This window comes from Egretta garzetta, unplaced genomic scaffold (genome assembly GCF_000687185.1).
Source record: "Egretta garzetta isolate BGI_Z169 unplaced genomic scaffold, ASM68718v1 scaffold68, whole genome shotgun sequence".
NCBI lineage: Eukaryota > Metazoa > Chordata > Aves > Pelecaniformes > Ardeidae > Egretta > Egretta garzetta.
Genome location: NW_009260774.1, coordinates 1,593,378 through 1,614,338, shown reverse-complemented (window position 1 = coordinate 1,614,338; position 20,961 = coordinate 1,593,378). Strand labels below are relative to the sequence as shown.

Genomic DNA, 20,961 nt, shown 5'->3' with positions numbered 1-20,961 from the left:
GGCTCTGGGGAGGAACAGGCCCAGCGATGTCGGGACAGGGCCCGGCGGGGACACCGGGAGAGCACGCCAAAGAAAAGTAGGGGCTGAATGTCTACACAGAAGAGTTGCACTGAGAGTTTGATGTGAGAAATGCACTGATGTAAAAACTCATTTCTTCCCCCTTTTACAGAGTACTGCTTTGAAAAACACGGGCTGGTTCAGAGACGGGATGTATTAGGGATAGGGATTCTATCTTGTAATGAGAGACTTAACATACATTGAAGGGTGATTGGTGACATGCAAAGAGCGCTTCCACCGACAGAGAACACTTAACTGGAGAGAGCAATGGCTGTGGTTTCTGCCTGAGCTCTGTAAGGCCCAGACTCCGATCGTAAGTCTCTCTTGTAACCACAACATCGATAAAGCAATTAATCACCCGTGAAGGTAAAACAAACCTGTACATGATCCTGGAGGTCTTTTATAGTTACATGTATATGACTATTTCACTTGTCTCTGAAACAAGTGACACTCGTTGAACACTGAACTGACAACTCGTCTCTGACAGCTTCACTCGTGTCTCTGGCACAAAGTCACTTTTTTAAAAAAAATTTGTTTACTACTTAATTTCAGACTAACGTTCGCTCAGAAATTTTAAGCGAGCAGCAGGAAACTGCTGAAACAATAATTTGACTGCAGCATTAAGGTACTGTCTCAGTCTCTCAAATCTACTTGTGAAATTGTTTTAGGATTTTTATTTTCCCTTACGCTAACATTCTGTGGTTAAACACTCATTTTGTCGCCTGCCACTGTAACTTGCTCAGCCTATTATTTTCCTCCCTGCTTCTCCCATTTTCTAAAACTTTTCCATGACCTACTTGGAATACCTACTTAGTTACCTTACGGAGTGTAGGACTGAACAGCACATCTGGATCGGGAGCACTATTTCGGTAAGTTTCCTTCAAAGACATACACAGTTTTCTCTGTTCCAATGCACCAGGCGGGGGAAATGGTCACCGCTTCCCCTAGGAAAGCACCGAAGCTTGCCCTGCAGCCTCCCCAAACAGGGGCAGCCTCACTAAAAGTGGCGGCTGGCATCCCGTGGCCGTAACTTGGTATACACGCAGATCACCCAGATTGATAGGGAAAAGTTAAAACCAGATCCGCTGAAGCCGAGACACTGAGCAGGGAGCTGCGCAAGGCAAGCAGCAGGAGGTGTCACTCACAGTCCTGAGCTTCATGTCACACCTAACTCAGCTGCAGGCTGCCTCCCTTCACAACCTCAGTGCCTTGCTGGGCTCCGCATCATGTAACGAGCATTTACGTATCTGCACCGTCAGGGAATTCGGGTTTTGCTCTTAAAAAGAGACCAACACAGAAGCACAACGGAAGATTTGAGACCATTTCATAGCTCCTGTGGAGTATCGTGGAATCTCACCATTTATCACAACAAAAAACAGCACAAGCTTCCAGTCTGGCCGTTGTTAGTCAGGTGACACCCTTCTTAAAACGGATGGTAATGCTTGATGTTCAGGACTGGAGTGGGTTCACAGCTGCCTCAGAACTCATGGGAGGCCTGAAGCAAACCCTTTTAGCCTTGCTTTTCCAAAGTTTCCCATGTGTAAAATGTAATAAGGATCCTTTCTTCTGCTTGACAGTAAGATGGTAATAATATTTGGTTCCTCTCTCTGCTCCTGTAGTGCCAATCAATCATTTTCGTTACGCTAACCCACAAAGTTTTACTTCATTTTGCCAGTTGGGGGAAAGCTTGTCTACATTGATAGTTCAGTCTCATGTCCTAAGTTATCAAGAGAGATTCTCTGTTTTGTTTATTCATTATTTTTAATAATGGGAAAGCAAGTTGGAGCCTTTGGACTTTTACATTCCTACCTGCTACGCCTGAGACCTAGACACAGTTCCTGCAGCTGAACAGTTTACGAGTGAGATCGCTTAGCACTCTCCAAATGCTCCAGCGACGAAACCAAGCTCTGCTGAGCAGGCTTTTCTCCTATCGGCATGACAGAGCACGATTTTATCTACTGTTAGATGCTAGCTCTGTAGCTGGGACATCACACAAATCAGTGACCCTACTACCCAGTAGCCTTGCTATCTATCACAGCGCTCTGAGGTAACCAGAGCACGGCAAAGGTTTTCTGTCCCTCGTAGCCTCTTCAGGATGACTCATGAATGCAAACCAGAGGTAGGTTATGTCGGCAGGTACTGTGTAACAGGCAGGGAAGACTCAAACGATTCAAGTATCGTAACCATGCTGCCTGCCCCTGAATCCCACAGAGTCCCCTTCTCCCTGGAGAGGGAGTTCTTCTTTTGCATCTTGTGTTTTGTAGGTGGACTTCCCCCTATCGGTGCCAGATTAAAGGACACGCGTTTATGGACTGAAAATGTTTATTTCTTCTTTGTTCCAGCTACAGTACAACAGAGCTGGTATATGGCTCTGGGATTACTGCTAAACCACAGATTTTGTTTGGAGTTCAACTATAGTTCGCGGTGCCGGGTTCGTTAACACAAGCGAACATTTAAAACCCCTGGCCAAAAACCTGGAAGTTCATTGAAGCAGCTATTCAAAAATACCTGGTTTAGAACATATGTCAGGGTGCCACACAGCAATCTTATTTCACTTTGGGAGATGGAGTTGATAGAAATAAAGGTAGCTGCCTAGCACACAGAGACAAGCTTACTTTTATTTCTAAAAGGCATCTTTTTGCCTATAATCAGAAACCAGAAACTCCAAGATCTTCTTTAGGTTATGTTTTCCCCTCCTCCTGTGAGTCACGGTTGTCTGAACTCCTAAACTATGCACTTTTTAAGCTTCAAAAGTGCAGAATGCTCAAGTGGAAAGGTAACTCTAAGCCCAAAGCAAGTCTGTCACGTGTTTTCAATGTTTGATTCATTTTCCCCCTTTAGAGATACTGACTGTCCATTCCAGCATAGTTTCCCTTAAAACTATTGGCAACATTTACCCGAGTTTGATGACACTTACTAGCAACCTTAAGACCTTCCATTTGATTTTAACAGGAGGATAAAATCCACAGTGCAGAGTAGCTAGTATACACCAAGAAATAATCTGAATTTACCTCTGGCTCTCCCAGATCACCACCAGGTCTTTGGCTGCAGGTGTGCTCCGGTGGGAAGGAGAACTTTGAAGGCACAGCATGGCAGAATGGGGAAAGAAATGAAGCTATGAGAAAGTATCAAAAAAAGTGTGAAGAAAGGTGGACTCCACAAGGATCCAAAACCGAACAGAATGTTATTCAATGCAAGGTCAAAAAGGGAAGGAGGAGAACAGATACCCTTATTATTAATGCAAGAGATGTTGACACAAGCAGAAAACAGAAGACTCGATACCTACCCAAATAATCATTTATTTGGTCAATTATTTCACAAAGTTTCACCTTGTTTTACAAGTGGACTAGCCAAAGGAGCTTCTTACAACAAGGAAAGGAAGATGTACAATCTGCTCCCAGATTATCAAAGATACACCCACCAAGTCGGAAGTCCATTTCTCTGAGTCAGGTAGATCTGCTGGAAAATCTGTGATGAGACCATAGGCCTAATTTTTGAGTCATGAAGATACGGGAAGCACAGGTTTTCAAGCAGCCAGCAAAATCATCCCAAGCTGTAATAGCACTAAGGGGGTTTTAAACAACCAACAGGTGTTGTGAAAGGACACCTACCAAATGATGGACGGGCTAGGAAGATCTGGGAATACAAATGTTAAATTTTGATCCAGGAATTGGAAGAAAACAATGAAAGGAAAGGCTCTGGTAGATTTTATTTGAGCCAACAGAGAGGAACTGGTTGAACATTTTATGCAAAAGGTGGACTGCGTGAAGAATAAACATAAAATGAAGTAACAATCTTCAGCCAAAAAAAAGAGTCAGAGAAGAAAACAGAAACTGAAAATTTCAGAAAAGAGGACTTCAGCAAATTCAGTTATTACGACACCCAAGGGGAGGAAACCTAGTGCAGAAAGACAATTCTTTCCTTGCTTCAGGAAAAAATAGTTTCATCAGGAAACTCTCTCACTGTAGAGGAAGTGCAGTCTCTAGTAGGATCATAAGTCATTGGTTTGCTATTACCTTCAATTCAAAGAAGTCGCTTACAGATGAAAACTAGGACCAAGTTGCTAAATACAGGCAGCATAACACATTAATGCATAGACAAAGGCTGTGGAACAAAATTCAAAGCAATTAGTATGGGGCATCAGAAGCAATTTTTTCCAGCAGCCAGAAGAATTGAAGTATTAGACCACTACTGAGCAGAAGGAAAGGACAAAACAGAAAAAACTTCAAATTATCTAAGTATTTAATGCTTTTTGTTTGTTTGTTTAAATCATTCTTTGCTAAAAGAATCACCTGTGACACTTTTAACAAGATAAAACAATGTTGGAGAATTCTTGGGATAAGTCTGATCACAGCAAATGACTTGGCACAGAAGCCACACTTGCAGAGTAGGCTCATTAAAGCTGCCATCAGTAACTATTTTAAGAACTCGAGGGACAGACAAGTGACAAAAGACTGGGAAAAGGCCAAAATTATGTCGATTTTCAAGAAGATACTGGGGAGGAGGAAAGGCTGAAGAATTATGGACCAGTCTAATTTCATTTGAGAAAACAGAAGTACTGAAATTATTTGTAAAGACCTAGAAGATAACAGGTGATTAATCAGTCAAGATGGATTTGCTGAGAACAAATCGAGTCAAGCAAATCTCATTTCCTCTTATGACAGTCCGGTGGACCAAGGCAAAACAATACATGTCATTCATCTTGATGGTAGTGAAGCATTTGGCACAGTCTCTCATAACAGTCTCGCAAGGCAGATAAGGAAACCAAGCCCAGATGAAACTAATAGAGTTGGACAGAGAGATTCACTTAAATGGAAGGGTGCAGGGAGGAGCACCACAAGCATCTACCCTCCCTCCTATACTATTTAATAATAGCCTAAATGACCGTGTAGAGACCACCCATAAATTCCCAGACTGTACCTACCTTGGAGATGCTGTAACAGTTACAAAACTTAAACAGAATTTGGCAGGGGGAGGGCTGCTTGCAGATGACCAGCTGCACAGTAACAAGAGAAGGCAGAGCTCATGTGAGGGGAGTCAGAAGTTTCAGAAAATACCAGCTGCACATGACCATTCAGTCTGCCCTGGAAGTCTATGAACACCTGAAAAGTGCTTGCGTAGTAGACTGCAGGATCTACAAAGGCATCCTCCAAACACATTAGATAAGCGCCAGGCAGAAGACAGACATGCCTTTCCACAGGAGATAGCCTAGCTGGTTTATTATTCATGAGCTTTTAAAAGTGCCTTCCAGTATTGCAAATCTATAATTTTAACAAACTTGCTGTATCTGTATACCTCATGGAGAAAAAACGTGTGGTATGATTGCTCTGGTGAATAGTACTGGTTAAGTCTGAAATTTATCAGCTCCTTTACGTGGTTCACCATACACTGCACAAATTAATCACACCAGCATAAAAGGTGTAGTGGCACAGGGCAGAAACCAAGGAACCAGTAGGGCCACTTTCGGTAGCAGTAATTGCACCGTTTTGCTGCTTGAGGAATTATTAAGTTCCTGAACCCAAATATCTGTACTTTAAAGACTTTCTGGGTTTCCTCCATCAGTTACTTTAACAGTAAAACCAGAAGAGTGTGTGGAAGATCTCTGAGACCAATGCCCAAAGGTGGCATGCACCGGGGTAACCCAAAGGACATCAAGAGGGTTTTGGAAAAATTTCTGGTGTTGCATCTCATTGAATTATGACAAGCAACAGAACACCTGAAGAGAAGTTGCTTGTATGTAATACAGGTATTTTTTGTGTCAGGTCTAAACGGGCACTTAAAAAGTGTCATCTTCAATACAAAGGATTAATTTATTCCTAGCAAGATCTCAGACACCATCAAGAATGGCTGTCATCACACCAAACTGGGTCAGGTGGGGATGGAGTTAACTTTCCTCGTAGCAGCCCGTAAGGTGCTGTGCTTTGGGTTTGTGCCTAAACCAGCATTGGTAACACACCAGGGTTTCGGCTGTTGCTGAACCCTGCCTGCACAGCATTGAAGCTTTCTTGCTTCTTCCCCCGGGCGTGGGCAGGAGGTTGGGAGCAGACACAGCCGGGACAGCTGACCCAAACTGACCAGAGAGATGTTCCATATCCCCTGCCACTGTGTCCAGCAATAAAAGCTCAGGGAGAGGAGGAGGATGCAGGGGAGGTTCATAGTCATGGCGTTTCTTTCCGAGGAACCTGTATGGAGTCCTTCCTTTCCAGGAAGTGCCTGGACACCTGCCTGCCGACGAGCAGTAGTGAAATGAAATCCTCTTTGTGCTTTGCTTGTGGGAACGGCATTTGCTTTCTCCATTAAATCACCCTTGTCTTGGTGTATGAACCTTCTTGCCTTCCTTCTATTTTCTCCCCATTCCATGGGAGAGGGGAGCGGGCAAGAGGCTGGGTGGGTGCTTGGCTGCTGGCTGGGGCCAACCACACCACCCACAGAGAGGAAATAAGTGGCCACCATTTGCTGAATGGCTAGCCAGGGCAAAAAAAACCTAACTCTAAACGACGGGGCTCTGCTGTTAGTTGGTTAATAACAAGACACGTAATGTAGAAACAGTCCAAGAACTAATGTTCAGGTACGGTACACTTAGCCTGTATGATCAAAATATATACCATAATCCAATTCCTTCAAAACATAACCCATCTAGAAGACTTCATTTATTTGAATTACATGGACAGTTTGAAATATATATTTGATTCAATTGTGAAATTAATTTTGGATGAGGCAAAAAGTAACATCCTACAATGTATTTTTTTGTTTGCAATCCATCAGAAAATTCAATTTGTGCCAAAGATATAGTGATTCAACGTGAAAAAATAGCATACGTTCTTTAAAAAATGTTTAAGATTAAAATCCCCACTAAAATGAAAAATTAAATTCAAGCTTAATTTATACAAGGCCTGCACTGCAATAACAGCAATTCATTGAGTAGCAGACATTACAAAGTCCCATTGAACATGAAGAACAATTTAACACCATAAAAAAAGCATCTGAAAGCATCTTTATATCAAATACAATAACACAGATATAGGAGATCTGTCTGTTAAGTACTCTGTTATGTATCTGTGTCTCTTATCACCTTATCAATGCTGGTATACAGCCATGTCACCTATGGGGCGAAACACAGGTATGTAAATGCACGTTGAGAAGCAAGGGTTAGGATTTCCTGCTTTAATTCCAGCTACCACAGAGCAGCTCCTAGAATTTCTCCCCTAAGAACAAGCACTGACCTCTCTGCCACGATTCTTTCCCACAGGCAGAGATGGCACCAGCCGCTGACTGGAAGTGTTCAGAAACAGTCAAGAGATTTGAAAAATATATTAAGCTATTCAGCCAGCCACAGAGCAAATAGTGTCACCTGCCACTTTTCTACAGGCCACGGACCAAGCTTCAGGTTTAAGTTGCACTTGTACAAGAATATTGACTAAAAGTGAGTCTTAGTTAATGCATTTCCTAAACAAATTATTGCTCCTGCACACAGCCCACTTAATTACGTTTTTCCAATCACATTTGTAATGTGAATCAATTCTCAGATGCACTTTTAAAATTTCCCTAACCTCTTCAGCATTGTTGTTTCTGTTGTCTAACATGGAACAGTCTGAGGAGAACATAGATTTTTTCTCTAGAAAGTCAATCCCAAACTTGGTAAGGATTCATTTGCATCACACTCGGATGCATGAATCGTGCTAGCAGTACTGTAACTTGTTCACAGTCCAAATTCTGAATACTGAAACATTTACAATAAAAACTTTTTTCAAGGTAGGCAAGAGTCTGGTAACAGAAAACAATTTAGAAAAGTGAGGAAAAAGTGCCTCGTTTATTTTGAACTAAAACATTACCTCAAACAGTGGAAGCTAGAAGAATACTTTTTACAGCTTTCTGAAGAGTTTCAGCAACGGTGCTTTGATTCAGTGCTCAAGAATATATTTGAAAGTAGTGAGGAATCTGATTCCTCACTGCTTTGGCTGACTGGGGCCAAAGAATTTTGCAGAGTAATATGTGAGGAAAAAATAGAGAGAATAATTGAAGAGGCGCCATCAGCGTCTTAAATTTGTCCACTACAAAAATGAAAAGGTTTTAAGAAAAAACTTGTTGGCGACAAAACTGGGCTTGTTGAACATTAACACCTTCATTTTAATTAAACTACGGATCAAAACAAAAACATTGCTAATACAACCAACGTCACAGTATTTCCACATCTGGTTCTTAAAGCAGTCGGGACCTGTTGTAACATATACGTAGGCTTCATATTCTGTAAGAAGATAACCCCCAGCAACAAATACAAAACCTCCACTTCTGACATGGGTTTGAAGGCCACTGGCTACAACATTCACTGGGTGCAAACGCAGTCAGGTGACAGGCAGGTGTTCGCTAGATGTATTCATAGATTCATAGAATGTTTTGGGTTGGAAGGGACCCCTAGAGGCCATCTAGCCCAGCCCCCCTGCAGCGAGCAGGGACACTGCTAACTCGATCAGGTTGCTCAGAGCCCCATCCAACCTGGTCTTGAATGTTTCCAGGGAATTCAACATAACTGAAGGGTTAAGTCATTACTATGGGCAACTTAGCATCATCCTTTTATAGTTTAACTTCCCAGTACCAAAACCATTCCATAAACATTCACATTGCTCCAAACTTCCACGAAGCTTCAGCTGATCCTCCTTTTTGTAAGCTATCCTCTTGCCCTCAAACAGAGGACCTCATGAATGTACTTTTGAAACAAATAAAATTGCCCAAACAAGCAAAATAAGAAAAATCTCTCTTAAGCAGAGACCTATCTAAATGTCATTTTTACCTCGGAACAGGTAACACCGGAATACTGCTACAACTGAAAAGTAGGGGGTTTTAAACACTCACCCCCAAGAGATAATTATCTTCAAGACAAGCATTAAAAAAACAAAACAGGTTTTCAGGGACTAAACAAGTATTGCCTCTTTTATAGCCTGACAACTGTGACCAAGAATGTGTTCAGAGTTAACTCATATTTGTTAATTCTAAGCAGTCTAAATCAATCACAGAAGAAATTTACACATCCAGACCCTCCAACCCCTGGCACTTTTTCAGCCATCATGATCCCAATTAAGGCCTCTCACAGTGTTTGTAGTCTCAGCTTAGACTAAATCCATCCCTAACCATCAGGAACAGTTTAGTGGAAGATGAGGTTCCTCTAGGTTGCAACTCTTTGCAAGGCTGCCTGGCAGCAGGAAGGAAACTACAGATGATGAATGCTGCAAGGAACATTTGATGATCTTGCTGGGAAGCAGAGCAAGCCTGCCTACTCCAAGCCTTCCACAGCAGCTGCTCACTGTTCATTTGGGAGCAGTCTTCTCATCCTTGACATCCGAGTGCTTAATACAAAGGGAAAAAATCAACAGTTATACCCAAAAAGGCAAACTTTAAGGGCTGGTAAGTAGTTTTTTGCAGCCATAACTGTAATTCTAAGAAGTGACAGAATTCCACTTAAATATGCTTTTCCTAAGCATTTGAAAATTCATGTTCAGGCAGTTATGATTTTGTTTAAGTTCTTAATATGTTGCATATAATTTTTTTTGTGGCTATGTAGCCCAAATGACTAAGAACCATACGTAGTTAATGACAGATTTGCCCATTGCATTTATCTGTTTTAGACGTTTCCCTCCCTCCTTCCACAGAGGCATTTTAACATACTTTTTTTGTCAAAAACATTTTCCAAGTACACTTCAAAGTGAACTAGGTGCTCTAAAAATACTGAAGCTAACTTGCTTAGTGTATTCGAAGCAAAGCAAGTTCTAATGCCTTTCTGTATTCTATGCCACGTTAAATGAACTGCCAGGCAGCACAATGCACAACAGCAAACAAAGGCATGACGCTTCACCATAATTTCCTGGACAGGAAATGAAAGGCTATAGATACGCCGAGCTGCGAATCCTTGACTTTCACCGTGTAAGACTCTCCTTATTAACTGATGAGAGATAGCACATTGACGATATTAAAAACAAAATCTGTACTGATTCAGCTCTCCAGTGGTTGTTCACAGCTGGTGAGAGAAGTTCAATCAGCTCTCAAATTATCGTAACAACTTGATTTATCTATTAAAGCCTTTTTGTATTACTTGTATTTGCTTTAGATGGCACAAATAACATTTGTAAAAGTAAACTGCTCCAGAAGAAAAGAAAGCTCCGCCACATCCCACACATCAACCGCCTAGAGATGAAAGGAATGTTCCACTCTGTAAAAAACAGATATTCCCACTGCTCTTCATTACCCACAAAATATACAAAATCAATGAACTAACCCTTGGTAGCTAGCCCCTCTGCCTCGTGTTCTTATATCAACAACCAGACAACTAGTTTTTTTTCTCTAAATAAGATTTAATTAAAAACACTAGATCAGCTTTCAATTTTATTTTATATATGTACAACAGTTACCAAATAATGAATACACTGAATCAGTTATGTTAAGTTTCACATAACGTCAAAAGACATCAGCATGGCATGGAATAAACTCACACTGCCTTTTGCATATACAAAAGAATGCATTCATGTTAATTGTGATTACTAGTTTGGTTTGTTGGGGGTTTTTTATAACCTGCTTATTAATTCTCCAAATACTCTTGCCATAAAAACAGTGTAAGTAGTTAATTGATCAGTTATTATATTAGCAAAGATAAACATTAGTAAAGTTTGCAAGAAATCAACTGCAAAATTACCACAAGTGTAGGACTGAATGTATTCACATGAAAGTTACCTTCGGTTAGAAAAGTTTTGAAAAAGAGCCCAAGTTGGAGCTGTGCATTAATTTCGTCAAACTGGTTCATATGAACGAACAGTCAAGTTTATTCAGATATTGAAAATATGACTATCCTTTTTAGTATTCACAAACATTGGTGTATATAGTGTGTGTATGTGCGTAAATATATATATGCATATATAAAGTGAAGATATGTTAATGTAAAAATATACTGTTCATCCACTCCCAATTACACAAAATTCAGTATTTGGACATTAAACTGTGTAAGTATAAATGTCCATTTCAAATCTACATTCAACCAGCAACAAATACTTTGAAGTATTTTTGTAAACATTTGAGATAGGGAAACCCCATTCATTTACAAAACGATCCTTCTTTAACTCATCAGCATCTCTTTAGCTTGAAAATTTTGTACAGCAGCTTCAGCTGGCCTATTGTGAATCTGCTCAAATCAAAGAGCTCACACTCTCTTAGATCAATACTTGCGAAAGCTCAGTGAATGCAGAATTTTCAAATTCATTCTTAATCGCCATCCACTTCCAGTTCACCAGCAAAAAGAAAATGCACTTGGCTACAAAAATATTAAGGAATGTTATTGAAAACAAAAGGCTATTTTGGTAGAAGAAACTACAAAAATAGTTAAGTTGAGTCATGTTGTAAAGCTTTAATGCAAGAGCATTACAGTACAGATTTTCTTTCCAACCTTAAAGCTTAATCAACACCAAATTTAAATATCCATCTCTCAAGTGCTTGAAAAAAAACGTGCTCAGTAAAAGTCTTTCTTCAGTTTAACCAACTGTAATTACGCAGGTGTCAGGCTCTGCGTCTCGGACGTCTGTTGAGTGCTGTCTCTTGTTCCATTGGCAGCAATTACAGGTGTTGGGATACTCTGATACAATGACGTTGGACAACTCAACACAGCTCCGCTTTCGTCCTCCCCGGTATCTGAATCTGGTGTTACAGAACTGCTTTCTATCCCCAGGATCTCACTAACTGCTTGAGGCAATTCCTAGAAAGGGGGAGGGGGCAGGCAGGAAATATTAAAATCACTGAAATTAAATTAAAAAGGTTAACAACAAGGTCCCCCCTCATCCACCCCAGTAAGTAATCATTCGTCTGAATTTAGCTGTACTGAAAGCATCTCTCTCAGCATTAGTTCCATTAAAGTTACCATCTTCTGTATCTGCTTTTCAAAAAGACAGCAAAGGGGACAGGCTCAGGAATCAATTCCTGATTAACAATATAATATTAATCAAAAAAATAAAAGTCTAAACAACTATTATAATTACAATTTGTGTTATTGAAATTAGTTTTATTGAGTGAACCATTAGTTTCTGCCTGACAAGTCCGGTATGTTTTCAGTGCAATGCACCTTTCACCTCATTTTCTCTCAAGCACACTGAACATGAAATTACTTGCACTGAGGCTATCTAGTAAGAGTGAAGAAACCACAGCCAAAAGGCACAATCCAGCTTTCCCCCAGCGAACGGTATTACTCTATAAAATTAATCACTCTTCCTTACAGACTTTTAGAATACAGGTGCTGTATAGGTACAGCACATCCTTTATCATACCCAGGCATTTAGTTATTTTGCAAGTCATACGTGTACGCTTCCAGCCAACTACATACTTTTATGTCTATAAATGCTCACAGTAGATATATTCAAAGTATCTTTACCTTGCAATTCATCATCTGCATAGAAATTGCTTCTGCTTTGCAGAGTATATATTCCACGTCAATTTTCATAGACAGTTCATTGATGTGCTACAAATATATTCACAAAGAACAGTAAGTGTGATAAATGGTAAATATGCTTTATTGTAAAATACGCTAATACTGTGCTGCACTGCTAATAAGTATTACCTTACAAGCTTGCCCGTTAAGCTATGAAATGCTAAACATACTCTATTTGCTTTCACAAACAGGTACGGAAAGACGTAGTATGCAACAGCTGGCTTTCACCAGTATCCAAGATCTGCAAGAGGAATCCATGGTAATTCTAAATATGACAAACTTTCTAGCTCCTTTAGGTACCCCCCAGCTCACATTTTCAGAGAGACAGAAAATAAGATTATAGAAGAAAATGCATTAATTAAGATTAAACATAAAGTTAAGTAGTAGTCTAAGGGGGGGGGGCACAGCCATTTTCCATCTGTTAGTGATCTTATCACTAAACACAGACAACAAACAAACCCTTTTGAAAGCATGGAGGATAGACATTCAGTTCCCATTTAAGCCTTCAGAAGATAGTACACACCTTTTCCTCCCCCAAACACGAAATAAGAACATATTGCATTAACTCCAAAAAGTCAATTAATACTTAAATAACGCATAAGAATGCAGTACCTTTAATATTTCATTAAAGCCATAGTGCTTGTCCATTATTTGCTGTTTTTCAGATTCTAAGATAGCACAACAAAGGAGAAGATGAAAGTTCTGGCAAGGCAATTCTGTCCACATGACCTGTTAAAATATGAAAAAATACTTTTGAAATGCTTATGCTTTTCCTCTGAAAAGAAAAGCAGTTCTTGGAAAATAACTAAGCCCTTAAGCAGAGTGGCTTAACTAACAATAAGCTATTTTTGAAGGCAACTAATTATTTGAAAATTTTCTTTTGGCATATTAGTGACAACTGCAAGTCTAAGCCACCAAATGCTTATCCGGTTCTTTAAGACTTCTGTGTCTACCAGGTTGACCACTATAATGTTACTAAGCTGCCTGAGCTTGCAGTCTTGTGAATGTGTGTGTTCTGCCCTCACCTATTCAAAATTACTAACTACGCAGAATTAAAACTAACAAATTGTTTGTGTGGCTTAGCATGTCTGCATTAAGCATGAATTGGTACAAGTGTGTCATGCTCAGCAATCCCTCCAAAAGGTTCTAACAGTTATAAATAAGGTGCTAAAGTTGTTCCCAATCCAGCCACTACAACAGCCTGAATACATGGACACGTAGGTGTTGAGCGTGGGTGGCTGTTACTTTCTGACTGCAGACACATTGGCTTTTGGTCCCACAGAGACCATGGATAATCATTCTCCAGTTCCCTGGGACTGAAGTGTGCAACCTCAGTACTAACACCCTATTTTAGCATGTTCAGAGGAGTCAAATCTTAAAAAAAAAAAAGTATTTGAAGAGAATGTGCATGGTGGGCAGAAAGCTGGAGAACAGTTTTGACAACAAAAAAAAAAAGGAAGGAAGGAAAGAATTCTTTGCATAAATTACTCTGACAAACAGATAAAGGGATTTAAGTCAATGGATTTACTCTCAAAAAAGGCAAGTGAAAAATAGCAGGCTCATGAAGATTCAGTCTTACTTCACTAGTAGAAGTTTCCTTGCTTCATTATTGATAGAACAGCCTTAAAGCTCAACAAGAGCTTGCTTATACTTGAACTTTTATCACTATCATCACATGTAGCCCATAAGGAAAACTACATAAACCCGAGATATCCAAACCAAGTTCACCCAAAATAAAGTGCAATTAATCTTGAATATTTCAATTAAGATCCAATTCACTCAGTCCAGAATTAAATTTCCTATCTTATTCAGGTATCCAATAGTCTGTTAAAACACACTCCAGGAAAAGGGCTGGAATGTAAATAGGCTGATAAACAATAACAATCATATAAAAATGCCTATAGCCTACCAGATACAGTCTGTCTACATGATAGAAAACCAGCATTTAAATTAACAATATAAAAATGTACCACTAAAGTGCGATAACGCTTTTCCTCCTATTTCTTTCTGATAAAGCTATGCAAGGACTCATTTGTTCTAGCACTACCTCAGCATCCATGAATATTCGTAACAAATATTAGCATATATTTAAAGTAATTTATCACTAGGTCATCCTGGGTTTATACAGTGTGACCTGTACTAGCATAACACTGGAGGTAACTGAGCTAGCTGTGTAATTCTGTTACAGAATTTGTCTGTTTGTATTCTTCTTTTTCTACCCAGTCTTCATGCACCGTCTTGAGAATGAAGCAACTCACCACGCAAAGGAAAGATTAAGAGCTGGCTGGAATTACCAGGTAATACTGTCTGTCCCTCCAGCATGAAAGAGGGACTGAGCTGCTCTCAATTTTGGGACGTCCAAGGAGTGGCTCAGCATGCTGTCTATCTGGGCTGAGTTTGAGAGACACTGCCAAAATGTACTGCAAATAATCCCACCCACAGAGCAGTTTAACCGCATTCGTATTTCCGTAAAAAGCTGTTGCATACAGCATCGCAAAGAACTGCAATCACGCAATGTGTCTCAACGTACCCACACAAGGTGGAATGCCACCTCTCGGGTGCGTGCGCTGCCTAGCACAGCCTGCCGCACCATGCAGCAATGACATAACCACCCACATTTCCTAACACAACCTGATTATTATGGCTCTTGTTCAGTAAGTGGGAGGGCCTGGTTTTAGCTTCTACTCCCACTGATGGGGACTGCTATCTCCCATCTCTAAGGTGAACATGTAAAAACCGGTCTAGTGAAGAATCTTCTCCATTTGTTTTTTTTGAGATAAAACACTGAAAGTCATGAAGCCATGGGGGAACAGGGAAAAAGTGTCCGATGCTACCTTAGTAGCTCAGGCAACTCAAAAGAACACCCTGAAACTCATAGATTAGACAGAAAAAGCCCCAGAAGTCCAGGAACTTAGGACTGGAATCTCAGTTGGTACCTCCCCTTCTCCCCATTCTACCCGTTGTAAATGAATACGTCACAGGGGAACATCACCTTCAACTCATGTGCTTTTAGACAGCACACGAATTTTGCTCAGACTGAAATACCCTAAAAGTTCATTTCTCTCTACTGATTACAAAAGCGAAAATGGTCTCCTGTGCCTATAGCTTGCCTTTGTACATCCCACATATACACTCCGCTGATACCAATGAAGCTCCATAGCTATGAACAGGAAAAAAAATCCTGTTGCAAGCTGGTCTTGAACTGTGACAAACGTGACACTAGCTTTCACATAAAAACATCAACATAATGCCTTAATTAGTTTGTTTTATAAAGCAAAACAAGATATCCTCTTTCCTGCTCCATATCTCCTAGCAAGGCAATTGAATACTTGTAGTAAACATGCATTATGATGTGCTAGAAGGAACCTACAAGACTATTATATATCAATAGGTTTCCATCATCCTCCTAAGACAGAAAAAAAATACTTAAAGAGTTAGAAATATAGTGCGTTTCTTTTCTGTATGCACACACATACACGCATTAAGGTAGAGGTGATAAAAACATGCTAGCTTGGGACTATAAACTATAAATAAAAATACTGTTGCCATAAATTTAAAAAGAAAAATTAGTTTTTTAAAAAATACTGTGAAGACAGCATAACACTGAGGGGGAAAAATGAGATGATGGGTGATTTTTTTCCCCCCAAAATCATTATCTTTTTATCCCTTGGAGTAAGAGAATTCTTTGGTTTTGTACATTTTGGTCCCCTTATTTATGAATGTTATTCATAAACTTTTTAGTCCTCTTCAGTTAAAATACCACCTTCAATACTCTAGATAGTAAATCCCACCAACTGATGATAAAAAGCTAAAAAAGATTTACTTTAGACAGTTTTAAATACTGCTCCTCCTCTTTATGCAACCCCTTTTTCATTAGTGGAAAAAGTGAATAAAAGCATCAACATTATTTTTCATTATACCAGAAGCAACATTATTTTTCATTATAGTACAAATTTTATGCAGCTCAGTCCTGTTCTTTTCATTACCCTTCTGTTCCCCAGCACAACTCTATGTGAGGTTATGTCCTAGAAAATACTCCTTCCATTCATCTGAACATTTATTCTCTTGTTTGGGAGTTGTCAGTGGATACTGTGCTCTTGTTAAATGCATCGTAGATAATAAACCTGTACTGTTGACACGCTTCTTAATTTTCTGGGAACAAAGAATTAAAGAATGTTCAACAAAAATGTTAGTTCATCTTAATTACTCCATCGGATCCCAAGATCCCCTAAATCAAAAAAGATCTCATTAACCTGGAATTATCAGAACTTCCACATTTTGATGTTCTACATTATGTTACTTGGCATCATGAGGCCTTTTCATCAAGATTAACTGGATCTTCTGACATCATCCTCTTTATGGTTTTGGCTCACTCAAAAACTACCCTGCCAGTGCTTCATTCCACTTAATCTATAAAGTACTACCAATATCAAGGAACTAATCAGAGACACACACAAATGCTATTTTTCTAGCGTAAGCTGTTTTCCATTAGAAGCTAACTGATACTCTCCACTTACTACTTAAGACTTAAGAGTCTCATCTGAAGGATCCTGTCCAAACCTTTCTGAAAAAGCCAATTTATCCCAACGAACTCTTAAAAGTATTTTTTCTTAGCCAAAACAACAACTTGGGAAGTTAAAGAAGACATAACATATGCTAGTATGTTGCACTGAATCAGTTTCAAAAAAACCCCCCACATCTATTAGAGTATTAATCACTCCACAGAATGATCCATGCTTTTTGTTCTAAAGTCCAAAGACTGCTGGAGTTTGTGTGATGAAACATCTTCTTACCTCCCAGAGTCGAAGAATATCTTGAAAGCTAAATTCCCTTTTAAATCTGATAAGAAGCCATCGGAAGCAAAAATAAAGGTAGCCTGAGTCTTGAGATTCTAGGAATAAGAGTATTACATTTCATAAACACCAAATTTGGTTAAGACAACAGGGGGAAAAAAAACTTCATACTTCACAGGTACACAATCATGCCACTGATTTTTAAGATGGTAGCCCCTTTTCAGAATCAAAGATATTTGCCAGAGGATGGCATATTTTTAAAATCAGTAACAAGATCACTCTGTTTTTCAATAGGCATGGAGCAATTATTGAAATCTTTTAGGTGTTATTAATTTACAAGTCCTGTATTGATGTAGTATTACTATTGGAATGACGTTTAAAGACTGGTAAGGATATCAATGCACACAGAATGCAATACATTGTTTTATTTATTGTGCATGAATAATACACCTACCTAAATAACTGCAAAATCCACTGTCTAGTAAACGAAGCAAAGTACTCAGTTGAATTAGTTGTGTCTTCATACCCTGCATCTGTTCTTCAAAATTCTGATGCTGGAATGAATAAAATATTAGTACTGTCCTTTTTTTTAACTCAATGATAATTTTGAGATTTAGAGCTATTTTTAATTAAAAAAAAAGTTTTTTATTGCAACAGTGGTTCTCATCCTTTATATTTAACATATGGATATTTAATTGTACTTCTATCTAATGAAATGTCTGCCTTTTATTGAAAGGTTTAACTAAAGCAGTAAACTGTGTTTCTTCTATAACACTTGTGTATGTAATAAATGATACTTTATTTCAGCCTACACTCTGTACCTCCAAGCAGCACCACTGCATTCAAACCAAAAAGACAACTTTTTTTTATTCTCATACCACTCACAAATTGTTTCACCACATGCACAATTCATAAAAGCTTCAGTTCATGGAAAGTCTAAATTGCATTTAACAAATGCCAAAAGGTAAGTATGACAGGGAAGCATTATCCTGAACAAAATCCTGATAGAGGACTCCTGACTAATACAAATTTGGCTGTGATCAGAGAGTCACAGAATCGTTTAGGTTGGAAAAGACCTTCAAGATCACCAAGTCCAATCGTTAACCCAACACTGCCATCTCACCACTAAACCATGTCCCTAAGCACTTCGTGATGGCTCAGAGTTACTTCAGAATTTCCAAGGAGCCAAATTTGTCTGTATTGCACAGTAAGAGTATCACAAACACACCATAACCTGTGTCAATCAGAAGAAAGCATTGACTTAAAACGTAAGAATTAGAAAACCAAGGAAATTTATAAACCAAAATCAACCCCAAATGTTATCCATAGCTTATCTGTTTATGTGGGCTAAAAAAGCCTTTTTTACCATTTGATCCATATATGATACAAAGCACCAAAAGGCATCTACTTCATTCTCCATAACATACAAGACAGGTGAAAGCAAGTCGCTCATCCCCTGGACATAACCTTGATGGAGAAAAAGGAAAAAAAAAAAAGAAAATAGGAATTTAAACTAAGCAGTTAAACAGTAATTTTTTCAAGAGTGTTGAATGACTGAGTAAAATGAATGCTTGCATTCCAAGTTTGTACAGATACTATAATTTTCCGACTCAACCACCAGTAAAGACATTTTTATATTAATAACTACCAACATCAAGCAGACCTAACAAGACTTAGCAGCAGTTTCTGCCAATCTAAAGAGAACATAAAACAAACACATTGTTTTTGTAGCTGTTCAAACTGACATGACACCAGAAGAGATTTTTAGTAAAAAAAGTTCCTATTTAAAACTCAGAAGCAGGTACTGGTATTTTTTAAGAAGACTGAATATATACCTTGGACCATCACAAATACACTCATATTTACTCTTCTCTCCATCTGTAATTGGTTGCTTTCTTTCATACATTTAGAATCTTTTTATATCTTCCTACTTTTTTCCCCTCCAACTGAAGATTTTTCTTTTCAAAATGATTCGAAGAAGAGATGTTGAATTTCAATCACAGGAAAACATATGGTGCAATAGTTTTTATGAAGAGAATTTCCACACTTAACATTTCTTTTTTCTGGCACTGACTATGCTTTAAGGATTCCTGTATTTACGGAAGTAGGAACAGTTCTGCTTGGATGGTATTTTAAATACACCAAAGCCTAAGACCATCTATGTAACCAAGCAGCCAACAACAAAAAAAGACTACTACCTATCGAACTGAGGGAGGGGATTATTAGCCAAGCATTGCTTGTGAGAAGCATGAAAAACACATATCCAGACCCAATTCAAGAGAGTGCCTTTAGGTTTCTGTGCCCAGAAACAGTGAATCAAGTTCACATGCCCTAAAAAGCACTCGCATGCTTTATAAGAAAAGCTTATATTTAACCGGAGAATAAAATGCCCATTTTCAGAGCATATAATTTTTACAAATAGATAGAAAAATCTTAGTTGTATACCAAATGTTTTCAAAATTTTATAGCTTTTTAATGCTTCTTCCAGCTTCCTTGTTTGTAATTAACAGCCCAATTAAGAAGAGTAGAGGACAAGGATTTTTAGACCTCATTTTTCCCCTTCTTCCCAACTCTTCTAACTACCTTACCACTGATGCTCAAGTCAGCTTATCTACCGCCCTATTGCTGCTGACCTCCTTAAGTAAGGGAGAACATGATTTACATGTAAATCCATCATCAGTGGTTGGTTCAACATGACAAGACATTTCTCAGACTCAAGCTAATTCTTAATGATGTAATTATAACTGAATAACTGAAAAGGGGATTGGAGTCAATGAAAATACAGACCAGGTGTGAGAAAAATAGACCAAGGAACAGAAAACAGGTAAATAGTTAAAGGTCAAAAGAAAAAAATGTTTTATTCCCTATACAGTTAATATTACAGCCAATTAAAAATAAATGCAGAAAAAATTCTGTTTGAGACAGTTTAAAAGCCTCTTAAAGATTAAAACCAGTTTCATTAATGCAGACCTGAGGAATTCATTCAGAAAAACGTATTAGCAGCTGTTCTGTCCCCTCCCCTATCTGGCAGTCTGTGGCATTATTCAGACCTCTCTACTGTCAAAGGATTAAGAGCAGCATTGTACCAATGCGTGAGTAGCTTAGAAGCCTTGGACAGATGCAATGTCAAATGTACTGTATTTCCATTATTCTTGCTTGTTTATAAAACAAAAGACTTATCCACTGCATACACTTAAGCCATCTAAACAATGTTTTTAATAGAGTTGGTGGTGAATGTGCTTTGATTTCACTTACATGTCACTGCATGTTAATGCAGGTTGAAATGCAGAAAGATGTGGAACAGCGCTACATGCTTAAACAGTCTCAATCAGTTTGTTTTCCCCTTCTTTTTCAAACCAAAGATTAAGTTTCTCTACCAGCTTGACAAAGGACAAAAGCTGACAGTACTACCACTTGCAGCATGTTTACTAGTGACGAAAGATTTGTTCCTACTTTTCACCTTCAAAATCTGGCAGAAAGCGGGCTTTTAGAATACCAACACTTTTCTGGGACAGAATACCAAAAAAACCCCTAAGTACACAATGGCCAAATGTCATGCCAGGGGTGGAGACGGGAACCAGCTAGAAGTGTCTTTCCCTCCCTCCCAAGATAATTGACAGAAGCCAAGACTTAGACAATCTCGTATACACTGTG

General features: G+C 38.9%; 2 protein-coding genes across 4 annotated transcripts in view; both read right to left on the bottom strand.

The window, feature by feature from the left end:
• The window catches only part of TPH2 (tryptophan hydroxylase 2), a 54,181-nt gene extending 53,234 nt beyond the window's left edge, over positions 1-947 (bottom strand). Inside the window, exon 1 of the mRNA XM_009646313.2 lies at positions 876-947. Within this exon, the coding sequence (XP_009644608.1) occupies positions 876-947 (72 nt within the window). The remainder of the gene's footprint in view (positions 1-875) is intronic.
• A 10,459-nt stretch (positions 948-11,406) lies between these two features.
• The window catches only part of TBC1D15 (TBC1 domain family member 15), a 25,497-nt gene continuing 15,942 nt past the window's right edge, over positions 11,407-20,961 (bottom strand). Inside the window, exons 11-16 of one of the 3 annotated variants that reach the window (XM_035901671.1) lie at positions 18,674-18,774; positions 17,762-17,861; positions 17,308-17,405; positions 13,127-13,243; positions 12,458-12,544; positions 11,407-11,788 (exon numbers count right to left, since the gene is read on the bottom strand). In XM_035901671.1, the coding sequence (XP_035757564.1) occupies positions 11,582-11,788; positions 12,458-12,544; positions 13,127-13,243; positions 17,308-17,405; positions 17,762-17,861; positions 18,674-18,774 (710 nt within the window). In that variant the 3' untranslated portion in view covers positions 11,407-11,581. Of the gene's footprint in view, positions 11,789-12,457; positions 12,545-13,126; positions 13,244-16,500; positions 16,667-17,307; positions 17,406-17,761; positions 17,862-18,673; positions 18,775-20,961 lie in introns of those variants that run through there. The other 2 variants (XM_035901673.1, XM_035901672.1) reach the window with 2 other exon arrangements.